Genomic DNA, 24189 nt, shown 5'->3' with positions numbered 1-24189 from the left:
GTTTTCATTGTCCAGCAGTATATTTAATATTTTCTGTTAACATCGTTAGGAATTGACAATCAAGATCTCACACCTTGAAATGACTAAACTAAAACCATACATAAGCCGTGCCACAGACCACTGTGGGCCAAGGCCAACCTACCGACAGCCGGCCGCACTCCCACCTGATCCTACTCTGAGGAGGAAGATTATGCAACCCGTTATGGGGTGGAATGTGGTCAGCACAACGAACCCCCAGTCATTGTTGTAGGTTTTTATTCGTAGCTCCCCAATTTAATAATGATGCTGAGTCTTCACCAGTCTCATACACAGGTCGAAATCTCAGGAGAAAAGCTGTTATGTTTCCCCAAGGAGACTCAAGCCTGCACGCGTCCCATAGCGGGAGCCCAAAGCATGACTGCACAGCCACAGTGGGGGACAAATGATTAAATTATCTAAAATACTATGTTCTGAAAAAATTGACCAACAGTTTGATTCTACTCTTGCTGGATGACATAACAGTTAATAGATCTGTGATCAATTCCCAGGGTTGCGCATTGCAATACTATGCTTATGCTAGATAGCTGTGGTGATTTAGTCAACCTCCGTGGCAGAGGGGTTAGCACAGCAACTGCAATGCCAGGGGGTCCAGGGTTCGAATCATGGTTCAGATGTGAATTTTTGTCCCAACGATAATACAGAAAAATACAGTAAATTGAGAAAATAGAGAGAAAAGGGGAGGATACTACTGCTTAGCAGAATTACTTTTATTATGTAAAAAAAAGTAAACAGGCTGGCTGACTGCCATGCAGAAGATCCAGGTTCAAATCTTGGGGTGGGTGATCTAAGGTCAGAATTTTTCCGGTCTTGTTCCTGCATAAAGCAGATGTGGAAATCACCCAGCCTCAAATCAATGGATTCTGGGGGTAAAGGCAGCCGGAGTTTGGTTGTTTGTTCTACAAAGGACACTAAGAAAGTAACCAGATGAAGAGAATTCAATTTTATTTTTCACGTAGCTTTCTTTTCCTTCCTCAGTTAATTGATCAGTTAGAAACTTGCCTCAGAGCATTTATAAATTCAATTGGATATGGTTTGATTGATTGAGTTGGTGTTTTAAGTACACTTGATGCAGAGATAGGCTAATTGGGACTGGAGCTTCAGTTAAAAGTGGGATCCGAACCACTATGTGCCTCCACCACTATCAAACCCGGAACCCCTTGATTGAAAGTTGAAGATGCTACCACTGCACCATCGGGGATGCCCTCAGTGGGATATGGATTTAATAAATGTTGCAATTTTTCACATCTACAGAGAAAAATTCAGGAAGAATTCATGCAGAATTCCTGGAGCCAATTATTCACGCATAATTGCCAGAATTCAAGGAATTCCCGGTGAGTAGCCACCCTGGATATGCACGGGGAACTTTACCTTTACCTACTATACAACATACGGTAGATGCACACACACTTTTAAATCTGCTTCAATACAGTTGTGTTTTCCCATTATTTGTTTCAAGTTTAAATATTAACTCTATATATTAACCATGCCAAAATTATAAGGCTGACATATTTAATTCTGTAGTGATTTCATCCAAATGGAATACCGTATCCATCCTCCAAAATATCTGGTTGCTATGAAACGAACAATTCCCTTCGACAAAACATTAGTGGCCCCCATTTGGATCCCAACATATATATGCACTATATTATTTTAAAAAAATATTTGTCAAGCCATAGGTTAAGAAATGCCCTAAAATATTTAAGTACCTTTTCTTAATGTCCAAAAATGTAGTTTAGGCAGATATTTGAAAGTGGCATCAGAATTTGGAGCTACCTCAGAATATGAAAAATCAATTATTCATCCACCATTTTGAAATGCTTTTAACAAATGTAAATAAAAAATAAAATCATTCCCTGGGTGTATCTATTTGCGACATAAATTTCAGCTTAAAAACTCTAAAATTGCTAAAGATATCGTGGTCTCAAAATTGGTGACCCTTCCGAAATCACACACTATATTACAGTTTCTTTATTTAAAACTTCAAGCTCAAGTAATGTCCTAGCATAGCTGAGACTTGGTTTTCTTAATCTACAAAAATCTAACCTCAAATATTTGCATAACATAAAGCTCTCGCAAGGCATGTAAATCAGTCTGTCATCCACCATCTTTAAACATGGTGACAAATTTTTCTCAAATACAATATGACACCAATTCTTTAAGTTACCTTATAACTCTAAAAATTGCAATTCAAAAGGTTTACATTTATGGCAAAATGTATGTTTGTGATTTTATCACCACTCCTTCCCTAAACTATGAAATATAATATTGCGGACCGACGGATTTATCTAAAATGATTGAGTTTAGTTCCTTATACTCTGAAAATGCATTGTATACAATTTTGGGGAAAAAGAGAGCATGGTATAGAGCATGCGTGCAACATGTGGAAAATCAGTTTTTCATTCACAATCTTAAAACACATTTTTCAATTTCACTCACGTCAAGTTTTCTAGCTGCAGAAACATGTTATCATGGTCACTAAATAGATGACTTGTCTTTCTTTGCCCATCCAGCCCACACATGCTCCTCCTAAATGGTCATTATGTTTCGATCCACACCCCCTATACGCCTTCATGGCATGGTGCTATGCACAGGGGAACACTTTACCTTTTTTACCTTTTTAATTTGATTGTGAATTTACAGTGCAAGTAATGTCACAAAGCTCCTGAAAGTTTTATGCACAAAGCTCAAAGTTGTAGTCTATAAAAAGGTTTGAACATGTCAAAAATTGTCAGAATATGAAAGTATACGTATGCATTGTATTTACTTCAGTACCCCACATCCCCTATATTTAAGATAAAAAGAAATCGTGGCAGATTATGAGAGTGCTAGATTTCTTGGGAATAGAGCTCCTAACTACAAATAACATTTACCCTACATGGGCAAGAAACCCATTAAGTTCAATCAATGCACTGAACTGGAGGGATGGAGGGGTCACTGTCTCAGTGCAAGGCATTGGAAAGATAACAGAACATTTGCACGCATACTAAATTTTGAGAAATGACATGAATAATTTGAAAAGTGTTTTTGGCTTAATTATACCACAATTACCTTTATTCTACTTTCACAAACCCGACCCTGTGGCCGAGTGTTTAGCACATCGCGCTGCGATGCCAAGAGTCCCGGGTTCGAATCCCGGTCGGGCTTGGTTGTTTGTGAATGTCCATTCATCAATTTCATCATTTCATCACTCATCCCCATCTTCGCAAATTAGCCAAGAGGAACAAAACGCGAAGTAAAATAAACTAAATCAATCAATCAATCTACTTTCACGACATTTCACTACTCAATTATTCTTTGTAATGTTTTATTCATGGAAAAATTTATTGTAAAAGTTGATCGTCACAGGTGAAACTATGTGGCTTGTGCACATACGCAAGTGACTGATGTCTAAAGTGCTACCACATTTCAAAATTATAATATTTGTTTCTTCAAATGTTTTATCTAAATATTACAGACCCTCTTGATTTTTGTTTCTTGGATATATGTTCATATTGTTTCTAGCATGATTTCAGAAAAACATCCTGAAAAAACCCACTGTAACTTGTACCACATTAATTATTTTGAGTATTATAAGCTTGGCTAAGCTTTTATTTTACAAGTTTTATCAAAATGTTGACAATTCTAGAACCTTACAATTATTTAAAGCAATAATTTACATTTTCTGAAAAACCCCACATTTTTAGTGGGTTTGATAATGGGTTTTTCTGAAAAAACCCACGTGGGGAAAACTGGCCAACCCTGCAACCGAGCCCCCTGTATTTGTTTATCCCTGTCTCTACCTTTAATTATTTGAACTACATCCCTACGTGACTTCATTCCAACTCCTAAACCTAATGTCATGCTACAATACGTATGGCTTGAAAAAGATATCTGGAGGGAACAGTTTCATTCCCTTTTAAAGAATCAATGATTAAATTCACTTAGAAAATGAAAACCAATTGAAGGTTAATACATATACATTTAGTACAAATTGGTGTCCAGTCAGTTACTTACCCAGTAGTAGACAGAACTTGAGTTGTAAAATACATACAGGTTACATACCATTCATAGTATTTGTGGGCAAATCTTATGGCTTTGTCACTAATATGGTAAGTCCAATCATGAACTCCAAATTTCTGAAGAAAAAATATATTAGTTTATCTCTAGTATCTATAGTATATTATAATACTACACAATAATGCATAAATTAAGATCAGCATTCAAGAATAGCCTTCTTAATATTATTTGTTTAATATTCACATTTATTATGTAAATAATGTTTATTAATTGCTAAACTATATGCAGCTAATTTGATTCCATGGAAAATTCAGATATACATGCACACCCCAATGTAAACTTAAGTATTCTACATGCATGAACCCACTCCCACCCCTACACACACAGAGGTTCAAAGTGCTAGTACAGCTCACCGCTCACGAGAAGATACCCAAATGAGGGGAGATGGGGAGCGGGGGTGAAGGGAAGGAGCAGTCCATTTGCAGATTTTAGGGGTAGCAGAAAGCCTTCCGCTGCGGTTTAGTATTCTTTTCGAAGTGTGTGTGGGAGTTGATTTGCATCAATTACGCAGAGCAGCAACAGTTTGCTGCTTCTCTTTCAGTGGCCAGAATACTTTTGTATTGCTTATCCTGTGAATTATTTAGACTGCATTTCAAAGAATTTTAAAAATTATATACAGCATTTGGTGAGCTTATAGATCACACACCTTTGTAAAACAATTTCACACAGTTTCCGTATAACTAATAATAGGCCTCATTATAGGCATATGTCTGAATATTCTAATATTTATTCACTATGCCCAAAATATTATACGGTTGTAAAACTCAGTCTCTTACTTTAAAATAATAACATAAATTGACATTCTGCAAGACATTCTGCCTTGGAGTTGTTTCTTCCAGGCTTAAAGTCAGGAAACTGTTTTTGTAAGGTAAGTCATTACTAAAATCACATTTGCATTTTGGCATGGTTCAGATTGCTGATCCACAGAACTTCACATCTTCACTGCCATGCAACAACTAAGAGTTCAGCAGTTAAAAACTATTGTTTATTTGTGAATGCTGATGTGAAATTCAAATCAAAGAAAGCTGCGGTGTATCGCATATTCGTACCTATTGTTAGAAACTTGCTGATCACCATGAGCTGCAGTAGATGTCACAAATGCTTTGGAATCAAAACCTTACGCGACGAGCGGCGACAACAGAAGTGACGCAAAAGTCCGACATTTTTTCTTTGTTGGAGGAAAAATTTCTTGGCTTTGCGCTTGAAACTGAGTGTGTTGTATTTCATTACTTCAAAATTGAAGATGGGAATTATATTAACAATTATTATTAAATAACATTTTGTTACTAATCTTGAACTTAAGCAGTTGTCTTTATCCCAGAACAGAGAACACTTCCAAATTTTCCTAAAAATCTGACCGGACCATTTTTAGGACTCGAAAAGGAGGATTAGTCCAGGTAAAACAGGGCATCTGGTAACCCTAAATGACTTGTATCGCTGCACCGGTTACAGCAAGCCCACATATGTTTCTCACTCAGGGTGCACTCCTCCAACCCTAATAGTGGAGTCGCCTGTTGCTACGTCACTCCACTTCCGTTGGGGATCATCTCCTAGGCGGTAAGCTGTACTTTGGTGCCCGCAGACCACAGAAACATAACTGCCTTAGTATTATTTTTGCAACTGCTGAGTTATTTCAGTGCCACAAATGTTGAAACAGGCTGTTTTGCCACCAGTGTGCTCGCAAGCCAACAAAAAACAGATAATCACATCTGTGAAATTGGTTCCTGTCATGAAATGGTATATGTAGTGTTGCGAGAAACATATATTCTGGGGGGGGGGAGTAAACCTGTGCATGAGAACAGCTGTGAAGTGGCGTCTGGGTCAATGTCTGTTGCTGCAAGCTTGCTTGTGCTATTGCTTGGTCAATTTCAAACTTTTCCTCCATCATACGGGAATTAATCAATAACTGCTGGCGTTCGAAATTTTGTAGGTGGGCAATTAATTCCTCTGTTTTGGCAAAGTGCTTATTAGTTAAACAGCCAATGTATTTGGCTCGCAGTCCCGTGATTATATAAGATAGAGTTTGTTCTTCAGTGGCGTTCGGGAAGTATTGCTGGACCAATGCCTTCTTAGGAATAACATAGGTATGGATTGGTTCGCTAATCATTTGTTTCGTTGCGAGTATTATCTGTACGGGATCCGCTGATAGGTACGAGCCTTTAAATAAAGTACTTAGCTCGTTTTTGATATGGGTGTATGTCAGGTCTACAAAATTGGGTCGTTTCTGTATGTCATGAAAATAAGTTAAAGCGGTGTCAGTCAAAAATAAAGGCAACATCTCTTTACGCTTAGCTTCCGACCATCCCGCAGCGTGTGCTACATTTTGAAACTTGAGGAAAAATGGGTCAATGTCCCTTGGGTCATTCCCGCTAAATGGTGCCGGGCACAATGCAGTTGGGATTGGGGTGGCCATGTTAGTGGTGGGAATTTCTACAGTTACGTTATTAGGGCTATTAGTATTGTTAGAGTTAGTAGGGACGTGGGCTGGAGTACTTGCTAAGGGCTGGGGTCGGTTTCTGTTGGGTGTTTCCAGTCCAAGGATAAATTGAGGGTAGTTTCTATTAGCAGACCTTAACCGTGTTAGTGGAGGAGAGGGGAGTGGGGAAAAAGGTCGTGAATTTATTGGATTTGCCGTGATTGCAGTAGCTAACTCTATGATTTGGTCGAGGGAGGAATCTAGGTGTTCGTGCAATGCTATCTGCGACGTATTCATAAACGAAAGTTCGTCGTGCTGACCAAAGAACAAATGAAAGTATGGGTATGCAGTTATTTATGTCATTAATATATCGCTTGTCAAATAAATATAAGCAAGTGTTCTCATTCCTGTGTGAATGATGCTCAAATACGTCCAGAGTGAATGTTATGCAGAAGAACTAGATTTTGTTGGGGGGGGGGGGACTCGGCATAAAAAGAGAAAAGAGGGGTTGTATTCCATAGGGTAATTGTCACTGGGTCTGACACATCTTAAGCGTACTGTGGGAGTATGAGTTGGAATTATTAAACATTTACTTTAAAAAATGCTCCCAAAGTGGGAAGGGGGGGGGGTAAAGACTAATTTAATTTAAAGCAATTCGTACAGAAGGGTACTCAATTGCAAAAAGGGCCTGAAGCACCTCCACCATGTTGTAATCCCGTTTTACCTGGGATCTGAGGTCACAGGGAAGTTTCAATTATGCATTTAGGTAGAGCTTAATTGTATCTGTTGGCTGAACCTGCTCCGATTAGGAGGGTAGAGATATGGAAAGTTGATGTAAAGGTTATTCACACTTGTTCATACCTGGTAGGTGTGTGATGTTCTTGTCCTGATGCTTCTTGCAGACCGAATTGTGACAGGTGCCAAGGTTTTATCCTTCGACCCTTGGCTCACCAAACCGAGCGATCCTTTGCGACTTGTAGCATGCTAGGCAGCCGTAACTCCGTGTTCCATCATCGTAGTACAGTAGTGTTAATGTGTTGTAGAGTAATCAGAGACTAGTTATCCATGTGAGCGTCGATGATAAAAGTAATTCAAAAGAGCATCGATGATAGGTGTACTTCAAATGAGAGTGAGCTCCGGGAGTGAGCTTGCTTTTATAATCTTAGGCTTCGAAAGGTTGTTAAACCTTTTGAACGTGGTAGATCTTGTTTTGATCCACGTGTTTGCCTTTCAGTTCCTTGTTTAACGGAAGTTAAAAAGTTAGCACATTCTTGGGATCACCCGCTGGTCGGACAATTCCAGGAAATAAACAAGCGTGAATATTACCATGATGAGGTTTTCTCGGTTTAATAATCTCCATATCTCTACAACACATTTCCAACCACATTATGTAACTGAATTAAAGCATAGCAAAGAACATGTATAGTAATCCAAACAGGAAGAAAACAAACAACTCACAAAATGGTTGGACAACAAATATCATATCCAAAAAGAAGTGGTAGAAACTGAGGCAGAAGGTCAGAAGGTTAAAAAAAAGGAAACCTTGCCTCAAGTACATACGAGGGGTGACTGAAAAGTTCTCAGCCTACCCATGATGCATTTATCGTAGCTGAATGTTACTTTAGCTAATCATAATATATGCCTTTGCAAAGCCCCATACCAAATTTCATAGTACTATCTTTTTTTGTTTTTCAGATTTTGATGTTTGAAGTGAAGACGGTGAGCATTTTCTGAAAAATGGATAAAGTGAGCATTCGAACGGTTATCCAATACCTCCTCAAAAAAGGCATGAGTGGACAGGACATTCACAAGGACATGATGGAAACATTGGGGGAGGATGCCCCATCATATTCTACTGTGAAAAAGTGGGTGGCGGAATTCAAGAGGGGGAGCACCTCTGTCCAAGATACACCTCGCAGTGGAAGGCCGGCAACGGCCTGTACTGAAGAAAACATCACAACAATACAGGATCTTGTTATGGCAGAATGGCGAGTGACAGAACGTTATATCGCAGAGAAAGTGGGGATGTCCCAGGAACGTGTTGGACACATACTAACAGTTGTGCTGGACATGCACAAGGTGTCATGTCGATGGGTCCCGAAAATGTTGAGTGCTGAGAACAAACGTCAGAGACACCTCTTGTCTGCAGCAAACTTGACCCTCCTTCAGGATGATCCTGAGACATTTCTCCGTTTTGTAACCATGGATGAAGCATGGGTCCACCACTTTCAGCCAGAGTCCAAGGTGCAATCAAAACAGTGGAAACACCCCTCTTCCCCACCCCCAAAAAGTTCAAGTCAGTGAAATCAGCTGGCAAGGTGATGGTCTCTGTTTTTTGGGATGCGAGGGGTGTCATCCTGGCTGAGTATCTAAAAAAAGGTGAAACGGTGAACGGTGCGTATTATGCTGCTCAACTGAAGCATTTGAGGGAGGCCATCAAGGTGAAACATCGTGGAATGTTGAAGAAGCCCATCCTTTTCCACCAAGACAATGCATCCATGAACACGTCCACCATTGCAATGTCCGCCATCGAGTCCTGTGGCTTCAAACTGCTTCGACACCTCCCTATTCGCCAGACTTGGCTCCCTCAGACTTTCATCTGTTCCCTAAACTCAAGCAACACCTCGGTGGAATCAATTTTCCATCAGATGATGACGTCATGGCTGCGGTGGAGGACTTTCTTGCAATGCAGGATGAAACGTTCTACAAGGAAGGTATCATGGGCCTGCAGCACCGGTGGAAAAAGTGTGTGGCTTTGAAAGGGGACTATGTTGAAAAATAGCCATGAACGATTGAGCTCCTGGCAACCCTTCATGGGTAGGCCGAGAACTTTTCAGTCACCCCTCGTATGTTCCAGGGCTGAAGCAGAAATTACTGTCAGGAAGGGAGTTTCAACGGCCAAGAGTTTTTGCTTAGGTTTGCAAAACTGCTTCTTGCACACCAAAAAAAAAAAAAAAAAAATGGGTGACATTGGATTTTGTCTCTTAGGCTACATTTAATTTATTCGCAAATTAAACATTCACTTTTACTCCAGATTTTGATTTTATTCCAAAATACATACATTGGGTACAATATAAGATTATTTTTCTGGGAGGGGCTCTCCAGTATCCATGCTTGAGCAGGTCGAAATGAAGGTACACATGGAAAAAGTGAAGAGTCTGTCATCGATGATATGTGGATGATAGAGATGTGATGGAAGAGGATACATTATTTGTTTCTCCATCATTTTTCCAATTGTTGTTTACTTCCTGTTGGGTTACTTCATGCATTCCTCACTTCCAACACTGACACACACCATTTCATGACAGGAAGCAATGTCACACATGTGGTCAAATATTATGTTCGGTTGCAAGCATAGAGATAGCAAAATGGTATTTTTTTTAATGTTCATTGTGCTATTTTAATTACACCCATCATACGAGGGCCACTATTTATATTTTGAACCTTGGCAACACTGATTGAAGTTAGGCGCGATTTGACGTTTGCACGGAATCGTCTGGCATTATTGACCATAACGTACTTCAAATGTTTTGTCAATAGCTTCATTTGTGTTGTTTATGTTGCCTTGGAGATTCCGCGACAACAATAAAATGGAATTCACTCGTGAACATTTTCGTGCGATGATTTTTTTTTATTTTCGACGTGGATTATCAAGACAAGAGTGCATCGATCAACTTACTTCCACATTTGGCGATGAAGCCCCATCCTTTGCCACTGTGAAACGCTGGTATAACGAATTTAATCGTGTCCGCCATTCGCTCACCGACGAGATTCGCGAAGGTCGTCCAAAATCAGTTGTTGTTCAAGAAAACATTGATGCTGTGCAAAACCTAATACTACAAGATCGTCATGTGACATACTGTGAGATTGAGGCAACCATAGGCATTAGTTCCACCAGCATATATAAAATATTACATGATAATTTAGCTGTGAGAAGGTATGTTCTCGTTGGATCCCACACAATTTGACATAAACTCAAAAAGATGATCGCGTCAATTGGTGCAAACAAATGCTCAATAAATACAATCGTGGTGCTTCAAAAGACGTATATAAGATTGTAAGAGGTGACGAATCATGGATATATGCATATGAGCCGGAACGTAAACAGCAGTCGACTTTATGGGTGTTTCAAGATGAACCCAATCCAACAAAAGTTGTTCACGCTCGAAGCACATCGAAACAAATGGTCGCCTGTTTTTTTTTCGGGAAAACTGGTCATGTAGCAAGTGTGCTTTTAGAGGAACGTAGAATGGTCAACTCTGAATGGTACACAACAATTTGTTTGCCAGAGGTCTTCGGTCAAATACGGAAAACAAAGAAATGCCGTCGGATCATTCTTCATCAAGACATGTCACACATGTCGTCTAACAACCAACTTTATGAACAGTCAAAAAATCGCATTGATGGGTTATCTGCCGTACAGTCCTGATTTGGCACCCAATGACTTCTTCTTGTTCCCGAATGTCAAGAATAAATTGCGTGGACGACGATTTTCGTCGGCGGAAGATGCCGTTGATGCGTTCAAAAACTATATTATGGAGGTGTCTCAAGAAGATTGGAAAAACTGCTTTGACAAATGGTTCGAACGAATGCAAAAGTGTATTGACCATAAAGGAGAATACTTCGAAAAACAATAAAGCAGTTTTCAATGCCAGATTCCTGCTTTTTCATTGTTAGGCTCCAAATATAAATAGTGACCCTTGTATGTATGTATGTGTGTGCATGTATGCAGCATTTTGAGTGGATATTGCCAGCTGGTGCAATATTCGGTTCAATATCAGGGCTAGCTGGGGTGATGTTCCCACATGGCTACAATAAGACAATTGCAGGAGATGCTTTGCAAAAAACATTGCTAGCTTCGGGGATGCCATTTTCACACATGTTGGAGTCACTTTGAGCATGTATATATGTGTGTGTGTGTGAACCATTTTTCTGCTTTTGTTTATTTCAAAGTCAGAGTGTATTGATAGAAATGAAAAACAAGCATTTCATTTGGAATCTGATAAGGACCCACTTAGTGACAATTCATGCATGACATGCATGGTATAAACAATTTAGTGAAACAGGTTAGCTTGTGCAAACACAAATCAACTGGCTGCTCATCTATCTCAGAAGAAAGCAAGGAATGCATTTGCACAATTTTTCTGTGTAGCCCAAAGAAATTAGACTCAATGCAGCTACAGAACTGGGTAATGTAGAAAACAACCATGTGTAGGGTTCTTCATAAACAGTTGTGCTTCAAACGACACCAACTTCAAACTACTGCAACAGCTCTCCAATGACAATCACAGGTGTCTGTATGACTTTTGTTGTGAGTTCCTGGAAAAGATGGCACACATGAAGACCTCCACAACGTTTGCATATGGTGAAGTGAATACAGATATGCTCTTGTGGAATATGTTCATGATTCACCAAAAGTGAAAGTGTTCTGTGCCGTCTCCCTGCCAGACCATTCTGTTTCATGGAAGGATTGACATTCTTGGATATATTTCAATTGTGGCTTATGGTCCAATGACGTGAATATTCACATTCCGTGTATCAGCAGGGTGGCAGTACCGCACATTTCCACCATGAAGTCTGTCTTTACCTGAACACAGAGCTACCAGGGCATTGAATAGGATGTGAGGTGGAACATAACCAATACCTCATACTGTGGCCACCAAGATCATTGATCTCACAAATTGTTACATCTTTTTGTGAGGCTACATAAAAGGCAAAGTGTTCATCCCACTGTATTATATCATACATCATAGAAATTTTCAGCGAAAAATGCAGGCTCAACCAGGACTCAAACATGGGTCTCTGGTATACTGTGTCATTACTCAACCAGTGAGCAAGCTTGATTGTTCGTCAGCTCGGTAGGCCAGAGACCCTGGTCGAGCCTGCATTTTTCACTGAAAATTTCTACGTAATACATCTCCTGTGTACGCCTAATCTTCAAGAATTATGCATCTTGCTGCTACATGATATCGACAAGTTTAAAAGGTGCATCACCACAGTAGTAAACGTTATCAATAGGCCCATGTTGGAAAAGGTGTGGCATGAATTAGAATATCATATCAATGTCTTGTGTTTCAAGGGTGCACACATTGAATATTTCTAGGAGTGAAAATAAACTCTCTGTTTTCCAATTTCAACTGGTGGTGGTTTCGTTGCAGTAAGCACAATATTCCTCTTATAATAAATTATCCTAATCCCAAAGAACATTATGAAACACCCTGTATAATAAAATGTCTGAATTTCCTTTAAAAATCATTCATATTTTGGTTTCTGGTGACCCTCTGTACACAAGTTGAAGATTTAGGGTGTGTTGAGAAGACTGTGTTTCATATGAACATCTGTCATTGTTTTTAGCTTACAGAGATTTGTTATAAGCAAGTAAATACTGATTTTATGTGGTATGGTTTTTGACGTCACAAACATACTTTTGGAAAGTCATCTGTTAGTGTTGCCCTAACTAACTAATGTGCATTATTTTCAATATTACAATTCCGATAATGACTATTTTGCTGTGGTCGGAAGTAGCGAGCTACTTGTAGCATCGCTACTGTAGCTAGCTACAAAATTTGTAGCTGTAGCGGTAGCGAAGCTAAAAAATTCCTGTAGTTGTAGCGAAAATTTCGCTACAGCTACATTTATTCTCAGCATTTTGAGATAAATTTTGAATGTGGTAACAGCATCAAAAAGAATTCGACAATAACGCTTACTTTTGTAGGAGGTTCATAAAGACAAAGTCTATTGTGTACGTGGAAATATGGATAGATTATAAAAAATCTTGATCGTAGATTATAGATACTGGCATAATTTATTTCATTAGTATCTGAATAATTATAATATCCAGAATACTATCTGATATATATGAATACATTCTGGCTAACAGCTACGACTTTTGAGCTGCATCACTATTTTGAGGAGAATTGTGCCTCGTTTGTGGCACCACTGGAAAAAAAATTGCCTCGTTTGCGCCACCACTGGGACGAATCCTGTGGATATCCCTAGTGGAAGATGCAGCAAAATGTCGTTAATTACTGTGTAAAACAGAACTTGCAGTGCAAACAGGAGCAATCCATTTTCCACTAGAATGACATCAATAGTGCCAGCAATCAATGGCTCAGTATGTTAACAGAATTGGTATTTGTCAGGATATAGGATCTCACCTGCAAGAAATTATTGTTGCAAGAACGATACACATACACTTTCTGGAATTACAATTACTTTTGCCATAGATATGTGATGAAATTGATGAAGGGGCACTCACATGGAACACCCATGCCCAGACCGGGATTCGAACTGAAGACCCATGGTGGCGTAGTGTGGTGTGCTGTCCACACTGCCACAGAGGCTGACTCTGACAAGATGAGAACAGGAACACATCATAGATTCAATGAAACTCAAGGGTATCTGCCTATGAGAGCCATCCATAGCCAAGTAGACAAACACCAAGATACAGAAACTGACTCAAGAGGCACAGTATGCATACCACACCACCCTTGATTACCAGAAAAGATACACAGAATTGGTTCAAAATTTCAACTTAATATCATTAAGTAGTAAGAAGACACTAAGAAGCATACTATCGAGAAAGAAAGAAAAAAGGCCAATAAAACCCCTTACAAGCTAGTAAAAATTGCACATACACTTGACATGTGAACGTGGGCAAACTTAAATAGGAGAATTTGGATGCCCTCTGGGTAAGAGCATAGATGAATGCAAGCAGCAATACATTTATCTATTTCACCTTTTTTTCAGAGAGGTGAAATTGATAGATCGAAAATATGCTTCAAATAGATCACATAGAATCCAATTGAACAACATAACAATACTACAAAAAGAAACAAATTTGAAACTGAGGAAACTCAAAGAATCGGCCTTCAAAGCAATGGCCCAAAAGCTTTGAAGTCATCCTAGTGTAGGGTTCAAGCAAATATGGTCCCTTCTCCTCTGAAAATAGAAATAGTAGCATAAATAGTCAAAACATTAGTATGGAATTGGAGTTCTGGGGGAGACACCATGGAGTAGTTGGTTAGCGCACCGGATTTGTAGAAAAATCACATGTCTGTTGTAGGTTTTATCCCCACCACTGAAATTTGTCCACCTGATGATGAGATAACAGGTGATCTCTTGAAACATTGTGTTAGAATACTTAGAGTTAAAAGAAGGACTAGACAATGGATGATGTCCAATTAACATTGCATGCTAATGTAGAAAATTGGTAGGGATGGAAAAGAGTATATAGATCTTGCTCAGGATAGGGTCAGATGGAAGGTCTGCGTTGCTGCAGCCATGAACCTTCGGGTTTAAGAAGGCTACAGAGTTAGTTAGTTATGCTAATGTAGAACCATTGTCACTAACATTCAGAGAATACATCTCATACACATACACCTAGAATCAAACTTTGCAACTTACCTCAGTTATACTGTAGTACCACAAAGATGTGAAGATGTGTATAAACAAACTTGTGATCAGGAAGTAGTCCAGGCAATAGGTGAAAGCATTGAATTTCTTGACTTCAAACCCAACTGGAAAATAAAACATAACTAATGCTGCATATAATTCCATAACATGCAAAATTGCATTTTTGTTGGACAAAGCAATGACATTTTAAAAGAAATTCCATTTAACCTGCTGTACCTCGTGAAAATCATGAGATTTTCTCAATAATGCTGTAGATTTACTTCATCGCATGAATTCATGATACATAAAGATGTTTAGGAGTACATCAGATTGTAATAGTCATTCATAAGGTAAACCAGATTCCATGATGTAATATTTAGTGTAACATGTTGTGAACTAAAAGCTTTGTGCTCAGCCACCAAAGTTGTCATCTTTAAATTATTAAAGATGTTTTAAAAAATACACTGCTCATTTCAAATATTACATATTTATTAAATCTTATCTTGTGGATCAATTCTAGAGCATTTCTAATATTTTTGTTATTAAATATCATATTTCTGCCACTCTTGGTTAATTGTATTGATGATGACGAGTGATGGATGATAAGATTAAACTGATGAAGGGGACACCATAAGAGAACACCCATGCCTGGCCTGGGACTCGAACCTGGAAACTTCAGTAGCAAGATTGAGACAAATTGTTGATTCAGTGCTTTTATATAATTTATAAAGGTATTATCCAATCATACAGAGAAAGTCCAAATAGTGGGTAAGAATGGAACTTGGCATCGGGACCCATGGCCAGTATAATCCTCTCTGGGACTTGGTTTGTGTGCTGTTCATATATGTTTGTGATTGTCTCTTCATCTACTTCATCTCATCACCTTTCATCCTCATCTTCGCAATTAGCCCAAACTGGCAGACACCTGAAATAAAATATATCAATTCAGTCAATCAAGGGTATGATTTTACAATACCAGAAAACGTCATAATTTTGTTAATAATTCGAATACTCGCTAATTATGAAGTCCTGATGACGTATCTGCAGTTAAGATTTGGTTCTCACGTGTAGAAATTGTAAAATAACGTGAAGAATTTGTAAAATAACGTGAAGAATTTGTAAAATAACCTTATCAATTATGATGATGATTTTCGATACACATATACTCACTAATTTGGGGCACTTGATCACGATTCCTTTGGTTAAAATTTGTTGCTCAAGTGCTACGAAACTGACGTTTTTTGACGGTCTGGTCACAATTAGCCTTACACCCCTGGAACGATGCATGGGTAGCCCCACGAACCATGCACAGGTAGCCCCAGAAACCATTCACGTATAGCCCCATGAACCATGCATGGTTAGGCCAGTTAGGTAAGGCTAACATAGTTAAAATTTGGGCTTGTAGTAAAATGAGGAATATATATTTCCTTTTTTAAGTATTCGAAACACAAAATCTTTGCGATAAACATTGGTTTTCTTGAGAAATCGAGAGTGTCAGTTACGATCATGGACCCGCTTATTTTGCAAGTTCTACACGTGAGCACCAAAATTTAACTGCAGATTCGTGATTAGGAGCCATAAATTATTGAGTATGAGAAATATGAACGAAATTGGGGAAGTTTCCGGTATTGTAAAATCGCTCCCAATCAAGAAAGGAACATGCCCAAGGCAACATCATGCTAGAATATTTATTTAGTGACACTTAAAAAAAGTGTAGGAATTTATATCATGCTCAAAGTAACATCATTGGAATTATGAAAACTTGGTTCATGCAATATGTAAAAAATGTAAGTACACTTTAGCATCTTAAGTAAAGAGAACTGTCATGTAAACATATCGTACAAGTTCCATGGCAGGTACAGTGGGATAAATGAGTATTACCATGCAAATTATTCATCACCATGTTCATGCACTTTATTTGACTCAAAAATATCTTCAAGAATTAAAAGAAAACTCAAAACAATCTGTTGACAACTTCTTCACCAGCATAAATAAAAATCCATCGCTTAAAAACACATAGGATGTAAGAGAAAAATTAATGAAAATAGTCATGGACAATTTGCTGAGCAATACTAATGGATCACACTGTACGTGAGGCTTCATGTAGGGACACTGCTGGAACAGCACCCACCCTGGAAATTGATCCTGCGTCATGTGTAGTAGTGCCAGCCTCCGTGGCAGAGTGGTTAGCACAGCATACTATGACATCAAGGTAGCCCAGTCAATGAAGGACAAGAAAAGGCCAATGTCGGGAATAATTCCGTAAAAGCTGAATTTTGGTCAGTTGTTGGAACACTACTAGTAGTGCAAAATCCCAAAAGTTCCAACCCCTACTCGTGGCGCTTCTTCCCCCACCCCCAGTGCCTCACCCAAACATCAATTTCGCAGACTCTCAGTTATTGACCTATATCTCCGTAACCAATGATCATAGACAGGTAATCTCTTTTTAGTCTTAATCCTCATTAGATGGGCTACAAAAAAGATTATGTTTAATTTTTCGATAATGGTGGTTTGGCACAATTTAAAAAAATAATCTTTAAAAAATTAATTTCCTCTAGTCTTTTCTAAAGTTTTTGCCTTGTAACTTTTGAACAAATTAAATGACAAGAAATTGTTTCGAGTAAAAGGTAAAAGTGCTCCCCTGTGCTTAGCACCACGCCATGAAGGCATATAGGGGGTGTGGGGATAATGCCCAACACTTTCTTGATCCAGTCGTGATCAGCATCACGACCCTGATGGCCTTTACCCCTCAGGGTTTCCCCCAGGTACCCATGGCATTTGATGCTTTGTGGGCACCAGGACCACACCGGAGAGATGCACCATAAAATGTGTCTCCAAATGAAGGACAGCACCAAAAAGAGGGTATCTATTGCAGTACAGCAGGTAAGTTCGGAATCATTGACTTTTCGATAAAAGCAAGAGACTTGGTAGAATTAATTGTTATACCACTTAAGACATGTTCAGTCGAGTAGCCAATGCTTTTCTGCATGCTGAAAAGAGTCTGCCATATTGGATATTATTGATTTGATTTATCTTGGGAATGGTGGCAACTGTCAACTTCCGGATTTTTCAGAAATGCTCCAAATAGTGGAAACTTTCATAATCCCTATAAATAAATCTATTTTTGAAAAATAAAAATAGTGGTTTTGTAGAAAAAATCACTATAATACTTTATGTGAATGAGTTATAAAGTCTTAATAATTCTCAAACCAAGCAATAGTATTTTATATTTGGTAAGGTTACGAAATGTTTGTTAGAAAACTTTAGTAGAACTGAACCCTCAAAGTACTATTTTTATATTTATAAATTTACCTTAAATAATATTTTTAATAGAAATACAATTTATAAAGTAGAAGTAATTGAAATTGTGTTAAATTCTTTTATAATTTGAAATAAAAGGCATTCATTGTATTGATGACCCGAAAATATTGATTTTTTTTTTCAAATTTAATGATTTGTCATTACATCGGTTCCCTTTTTGATCAGATCTTCAATTCAAATATCCCGGAAATCTCTGGAGAAATGCAGCGCATAACGGTAGAGAAAGGGAGAAAACGAGTGGGTGGAGCAATGCAGTACACACTGATGTAAGCAGCTGGTAACTACAGTCCCTTTTCGCCATCCACACAATCCAGTTTCCTTGCAAGTTTTCATTGTTCGAGCCCTTCTTGGGCAGGGACATACTTTCGTTCGATTGTTCCATAGATTCCTGCTACAGAGTATAGTACTTCGTGCTGGGTTGTAATCAGTGGCGGCGATTAGGGGGGCCAAGGGGCACCTGCCCCCAACCTTTTGCCCCCGTACTATACTAAACCTTATCTACCAAGAAAAGTAAACTATATTTGCCTCCCCAGTGTTGGAACCCAATCGCCGCCACTGGTTGTAATGGTCTTGGGAATGAAAACCCCACTGCAGATTGCACAAAGTTTTGATGTCTATAAGGGCTTCCCCAATGGTGCAGTGGTAGCGTCCTCGCCTTGTAATCAAAGGATCCCAGTGGAGGCACAAGTGGTTCGGAACCCACTTTAAACTGTGGGTCCAGTCCCGATTACCCTTACAGTGCATAAAGTGGACTTAAAACATCAAATCAATGATGTAAGTTGTTGATGTCTATAAAAATAAGTTTATTTCATGAAGGCTCTTTCGCAGGTGTATAATGTAAATTATGTCTCAATTTGTTATACTAAGTTTTTACCTTATTTTGGTTCCTTGCTTGCACTAGTCTTCAAAACTGTGATATCTTGAGTCAGGTTCTGAGTTACAATTGACAAGGTATACATCATTATGCAGTTTGCAGAGTTCACACCTTGTAGTCTAAAACAAAAGCAGCAGAACTGTTACATCACGTGAATGGGTTGAAGTTTGATGTGGTATCCAAACTGTTGCACAGTGTGATTGCTATCAACTCTTCATAACATGTCAACACCAGGTGGTTTCTTCACTTGCAAGTTCTTAACTCATCCGATCTTGAAGGTTGAAATATTCTGAGCCTAACTCACTGACTCACTGAGTAGCATTTCTAAACACGAAGGTTTATGGCTGCAGCAACACAAGCCTTCCATCTGTCCCTATCCTGGGCAGGATCAATCCAATCTTTTCCATCCTGACCGATTTCCTTTAGATCCATCTCAACGTTATCCCTCCATCTTCGTCTTGGCCTTCCTACAGGTCTCTTACCATCAGGTTTCCCAACAACAATCCTGTAAACTCCTATTTCCTCTACCATTTGTGCCACATGGCCTGCCCACCTAAGTCTTCTTGATTTAATTATTCTAATAATATCTGGACATGAATACAAATTATGTAGTTCTAAATTATGTAACCTTCTCCACTCACCTGTCTCCTCATCCCTTTTAGGTCCAAAGATTTTCCTAAGGATCTTATTTTCAAATACTCTCAATTTATGTTCCTCTTTCAATGTAAGGGACCAAGTTTCACATCCATATAATACTACAGGCAAAATTACTGTTTTGTATATTTTAACTTTTAGTTTCTTAGATATTAAACGAGAAGACAAAAGTTTATGAAGAGAACGTCTTTTGAGCTTAAGGCCATCTGGACATGTGTAGTTATTGAGAAATATCCCATTCGATTGTACTCATTTTGACATGTTAAGAATGGGTTATTTCTACCACTTTTGTCAGCATGGGGATGCAAGGGTGCCCACAGGTTGCGCCATCGAGATTTTGGATGGTGGGATTTTTTGCCTTCAAATATTAATAATATAAAATTCAACATTTATATATTTTTGCAAAACATATGTAAAAATTTTACACCTTAAATGCACCAAATTTAATTCATTAGATGAAGAAGGATAGTATTTAAGGGTATTACCGAAATGGGGAAGGGAGAAAAATATCCAACTCTTACATATTAGGCCTTAATTTGGGGGTATTCTGAATTAAACATTGGGCTTGACAGTATCCAACTCTAGGTCTTAGATTATGTCGGGTGTTTTAGTTAGAGGGGATTTGAATGTTAAATTGAGGGGGGTATTACTATTGTCTTAGACTATTGTGAAGATTCTGGTGTGGAGACTGAGAATTATTTTTTTGGAAGAGGCAATATCCACTCTTCAATATCAGCAGTAAGTCTAAGATTGGCATAGAAAATTTGATGGTAGGATTGAGTATTAAATTTAAAGGGAAGATAGGAAGCTCTTGATAATGTGTTAAATCTTAGGTTGTCAAGGGATTTCTGTAGTGGAGAGAGAGTTCGAACAATAAATTTTGGACACTGTATTTAGCGATATGGTATCTACACATTTTCAACCCAGAACGTACCAAAAGAGAAGCTGGAAAAGATTAAATATCTGGGGATTCTAAGAAAGTATTGACACCCCATTTGGAGACACATTTTATGGTGCATCTTTCATTGAAATATATGAAAACTTATATCATATTAAAGCTTATAAATTAGGCTACATTTTTTATTCGAAACAGTTTCTTGTCATTTAATTTGTTCAAAAGTTACAAGGCAAAAACTTTAGAAAGGACTAGAAAAAATTCACTTTTTAAAGATTATTTTTTTTAAATTGGGCAAAACCACCAATATTATAGAAAGATTAAACATAATTTTTTTTGTAGCCCATCAAATGAGGATTAAGACAAAAAAAATTACCTGTCTACGACCTTTGGTTACGGAGATATAGGTCAATAACTGAGAGTCTGCGAAATTGATGTTTGGGGGGTGTGCCGGGGGGGAGGGAAGATGCACCACGAGGAGATATAGGAACTTTTGGGATTTTGCACTACTAGTAGTGTTCGGTAACAGTTATATAAGTCGGAGACGGATTTCTTCAAATTTACAGGAGAAAAGATGAGAAAGTACTTATGGAATTGCGTTCTTGAGGACTTTCTGAAGCCGGGGAAATTGTTTTTTCGAATCGTGCAACTTATTTGGCCTGTAAGTAATGTATTTTCGTCATTCATGCATCTCTGTTGGACGATAGCTCGTGCCGCCATTACCGTCGACTACATCAATCAAATGTTCTGTGCGTTCAATTATGTAACCCCCTGTATGTGTAGCAACCACGCGGTAGTTTTACAAGATGACGTGTGACCGTTTTCTTTTTTTTCCAATTTAAGGTAACGCTCTAGTTTACGTCCTTTTCCTAAGGAATACGTGTCATATATCATTGGAAAGCTTATTTTTTAAGGAATTCAACAACGTAAATCCCAAAGCGAGCAAAAATTTCCTGAAGGAGTAAATCGAGAAAAACCGATGTTGTCTGGATATGCGCAATTGAACGTACTGAGGAATTTTTTAGATGATGAAGCACATATTTAGGAGTGAAATGAGTGCTAATGGAACCTAACCTAACCTTGTAGGCATACCTCGACCCCGCGAATGGATAGTGGGGCTATCGTGAACAGAAAGTGTAAAAAGACAAAGGGCCTTACCCGAAGAGATGCCGGGTGCCACACCACGATCGCGCACCGCGAACGCAAAGAAGTAATCACCATGCAGATAAGGACGTAAAGTAGAGTGTAGCCTCAATTTTCGCTTAAAAACCTTCTGTGAATAGTTTGTGTGGCATTTATCGGTTCATAAGTTTGGAAACACTGCACATCAGCTGACGATACTGCATATCAGCTGACGATAGACAACGTGAGTCAAAATTTGCCTGCCGAATTAGCAACGACCAATAAATGATTATAATGTTAAAAATAACGCTTTTTTCATGGAAAAAAAAAGTGATCCCCAGCTTGAAAAATGTTCTGCTATGCATATGAGGTAAGTAGCAATGATTTTTTTTTGAAAATGAACGAGTTTAATGTGTCTCCAGCTTATACAACTGATACCCATACCGTAGTGTTCTAACAACTGACCAGAATTCAGCTTTTATGGAATTATTCCCGACATTGGCCTTTTCTTGTCCTTCATTGACTGGGCTACCTTGATGTCATAGCATGCTGTGCTAACCACTCTGCCATGGAGGCTGGCAGTACCACACATGACCCAGGTTCAATTTCCAGAGTGGGTGCTGTTACAGTAGTGTATCTACATGAAATTGATGTTTGGGGGGCACTGAGGGGGAAGCACCATGAGGAGGTGTGGGGACTTTTGGGATTTTGCACTACTAGTAGTGTTCTAATAACTTACCAAAATTCAGCTTTTACGGATTTATTCCCAACATGAAACCTTTATTGACTGGCCTAACAGTCCCGGGTTTGAACCCCAGCATGGTCAAGGGTCAAATTAATGAAGCTTATTCAAAATATTTGTGAATAAATGATGAAAACATGTTAAAGAAAATATTGAAAACAATCGGAGGAGAAACCAATTGACAGGAAAACATGAAATGTATTTTAAGTTTCCAATCCTAGCAAGTAAACAAACCTTTATATTTCCTGACTTTTTCAGTTTCTTACAAAGTTTACAAGTTTAACAAAGTTCCATGAACTTTTCACTCCCAAGTTGATTTCCTCGTCTTTTCCAGGCTTTAGAATTTGCAGGTCAGTAGCAACCTTGCAACATGTGTCTGGAATCTGTGCACTCTGTAACTGAATTGTAGTAATATCTGGGATTGCGTTCATTACCAAAAATAAATTTGTAAATCTACCGATAATAATTAGTATTTCGGGGAAATTTCAAGATATTTTGTGAAGATCAGACCTGGCAGCCTTTTCCCTTAAAAGCAACACTATGTGTACTATGCAATGTGGGTGCATGTACTTTAAGTAAATAATTCTGCAAATAAGTAGGAGTGGACAAGTACATAAGGAAACTACCCAAAGAAAGAAATTCAAATTACATTAATATTGGACTAACTTACCATACTAAGCACTGTTTGAACTTACCTATAGGTAAAAGAATGTGATAGAGACGAAGAAATTTGACTGATCTCAAGGTGTAATATACTTTTTTGTTAATGCTCTCACCTGATACATAATAGTAGATTGTCGATGGTTTAATTAAGGTTAATACATCTATTGCAATCAGTAATTGGGGTCTAGGCAAGTAAATGCGTCTTGCTCTTATCGAAATCAATAGCCTGTGCAATATTGTCAAAATTGTATCAACCAAAAAAGAAATATCAATTATTGCTATCAAAAACTTAGAACCAAAAAGTCTTGTGATCTCTTCTTCATTATGAGCTATGAACACTTGAAAAATAATTTCTACACACTGTAGAAATACAAGACATGAAAGGTAATACATCCATATTTTGTTAAATGGCAAGAAGATCAATACTCTGGCATCACGATCACCTATTGATTTAATATATTTTGGCTTCTGAGGTTCAGTATTTCTGAAATTCTTGAACAGTGAAAAATCCATTTGTATCACCCAAGTTTGGAGTAGAATATCAATATAAATAATAAATACTGATACAGAAAGGCATCTGTTTTCATGGCCCTGTTAGGTTTCACCAAAATAATTAAGCTTTCATGTAGTGAAGAGATTTATAAAAACTCTTGTAAATATTTGAAATTGTTTAAAAGTTGATCCAAGATTTACTAAACAAGGTGCGACCACAAACTTTAGAAGAAAGGTCATTTGTCTTCACAAATATTTCAAAAAGTCATTTATAATTCAATACATATGAAATCTAACACATTACCATCTACTAACAAACTGGCAAAGGGTATCCTTTCACCACGGGTCAAGTTGAAATAAGATTTTCCAGTTGACTGAACATAGTTCTCTATTACATTTGAACAGTGAACAAATTCCATGCTGTCAGCTTTTCAGTAATTTGAGATATTGTTAATTGGTAATTCCATGTCAAATCAACCAAGAAAAGATAAATTTTAGAATTTGATGCCATGGATTTGACT

The 24189-nt window shown here is 38.2% G+C and overlaps 1 protein-coding gene across 1 annotated transcript in view; it reads right to left on the bottom strand.

The window, feature by feature from the left end:
- LOC145988136 (uncharacterized) overlaps window positions 1-23846 on the bottom strand; it is a 127554-nt gene extending 103708 nt beyond the window's left edge. Inside the window, exons 1-3 of the mRNA XM_083122967.1 lie at window positions 23209-23846; window positions 14918-15030; window positions 4033-4154 (exon numbers count right to left, since the gene is read on the bottom strand). Coding sequence (XP_082979093.1) covers window positions 4033-4154; window positions 14918-15030; window positions 23209-23689 — 716 coding nt within the window. The 5' untranslated portion in view covers window positions 23690-23846. The remainder of the gene's footprint in view (window positions 1-4032; window positions 4155-14917; window positions 15031-23208) is intronic.
- Between the last annotated feature and the right edge of the window lie 343 nt (window positions 23847-24189).

This window comes from Lepisma saccharinum, chromosome 5 (assembly GCF_977018435.1).
Source record: "Lepisma saccharinum chromosome 5, izLepSacc3.1, whole genome shotgun sequence".
Lineage (NCBI taxonomy): Eukaryota > Metazoa > Arthropoda > Insecta > Zygentoma > Lepismatidae > Lepisma > Lepisma saccharinum.
This window is presented reverse-complemented; position numbering and strand designations above follow the sequence as displayed.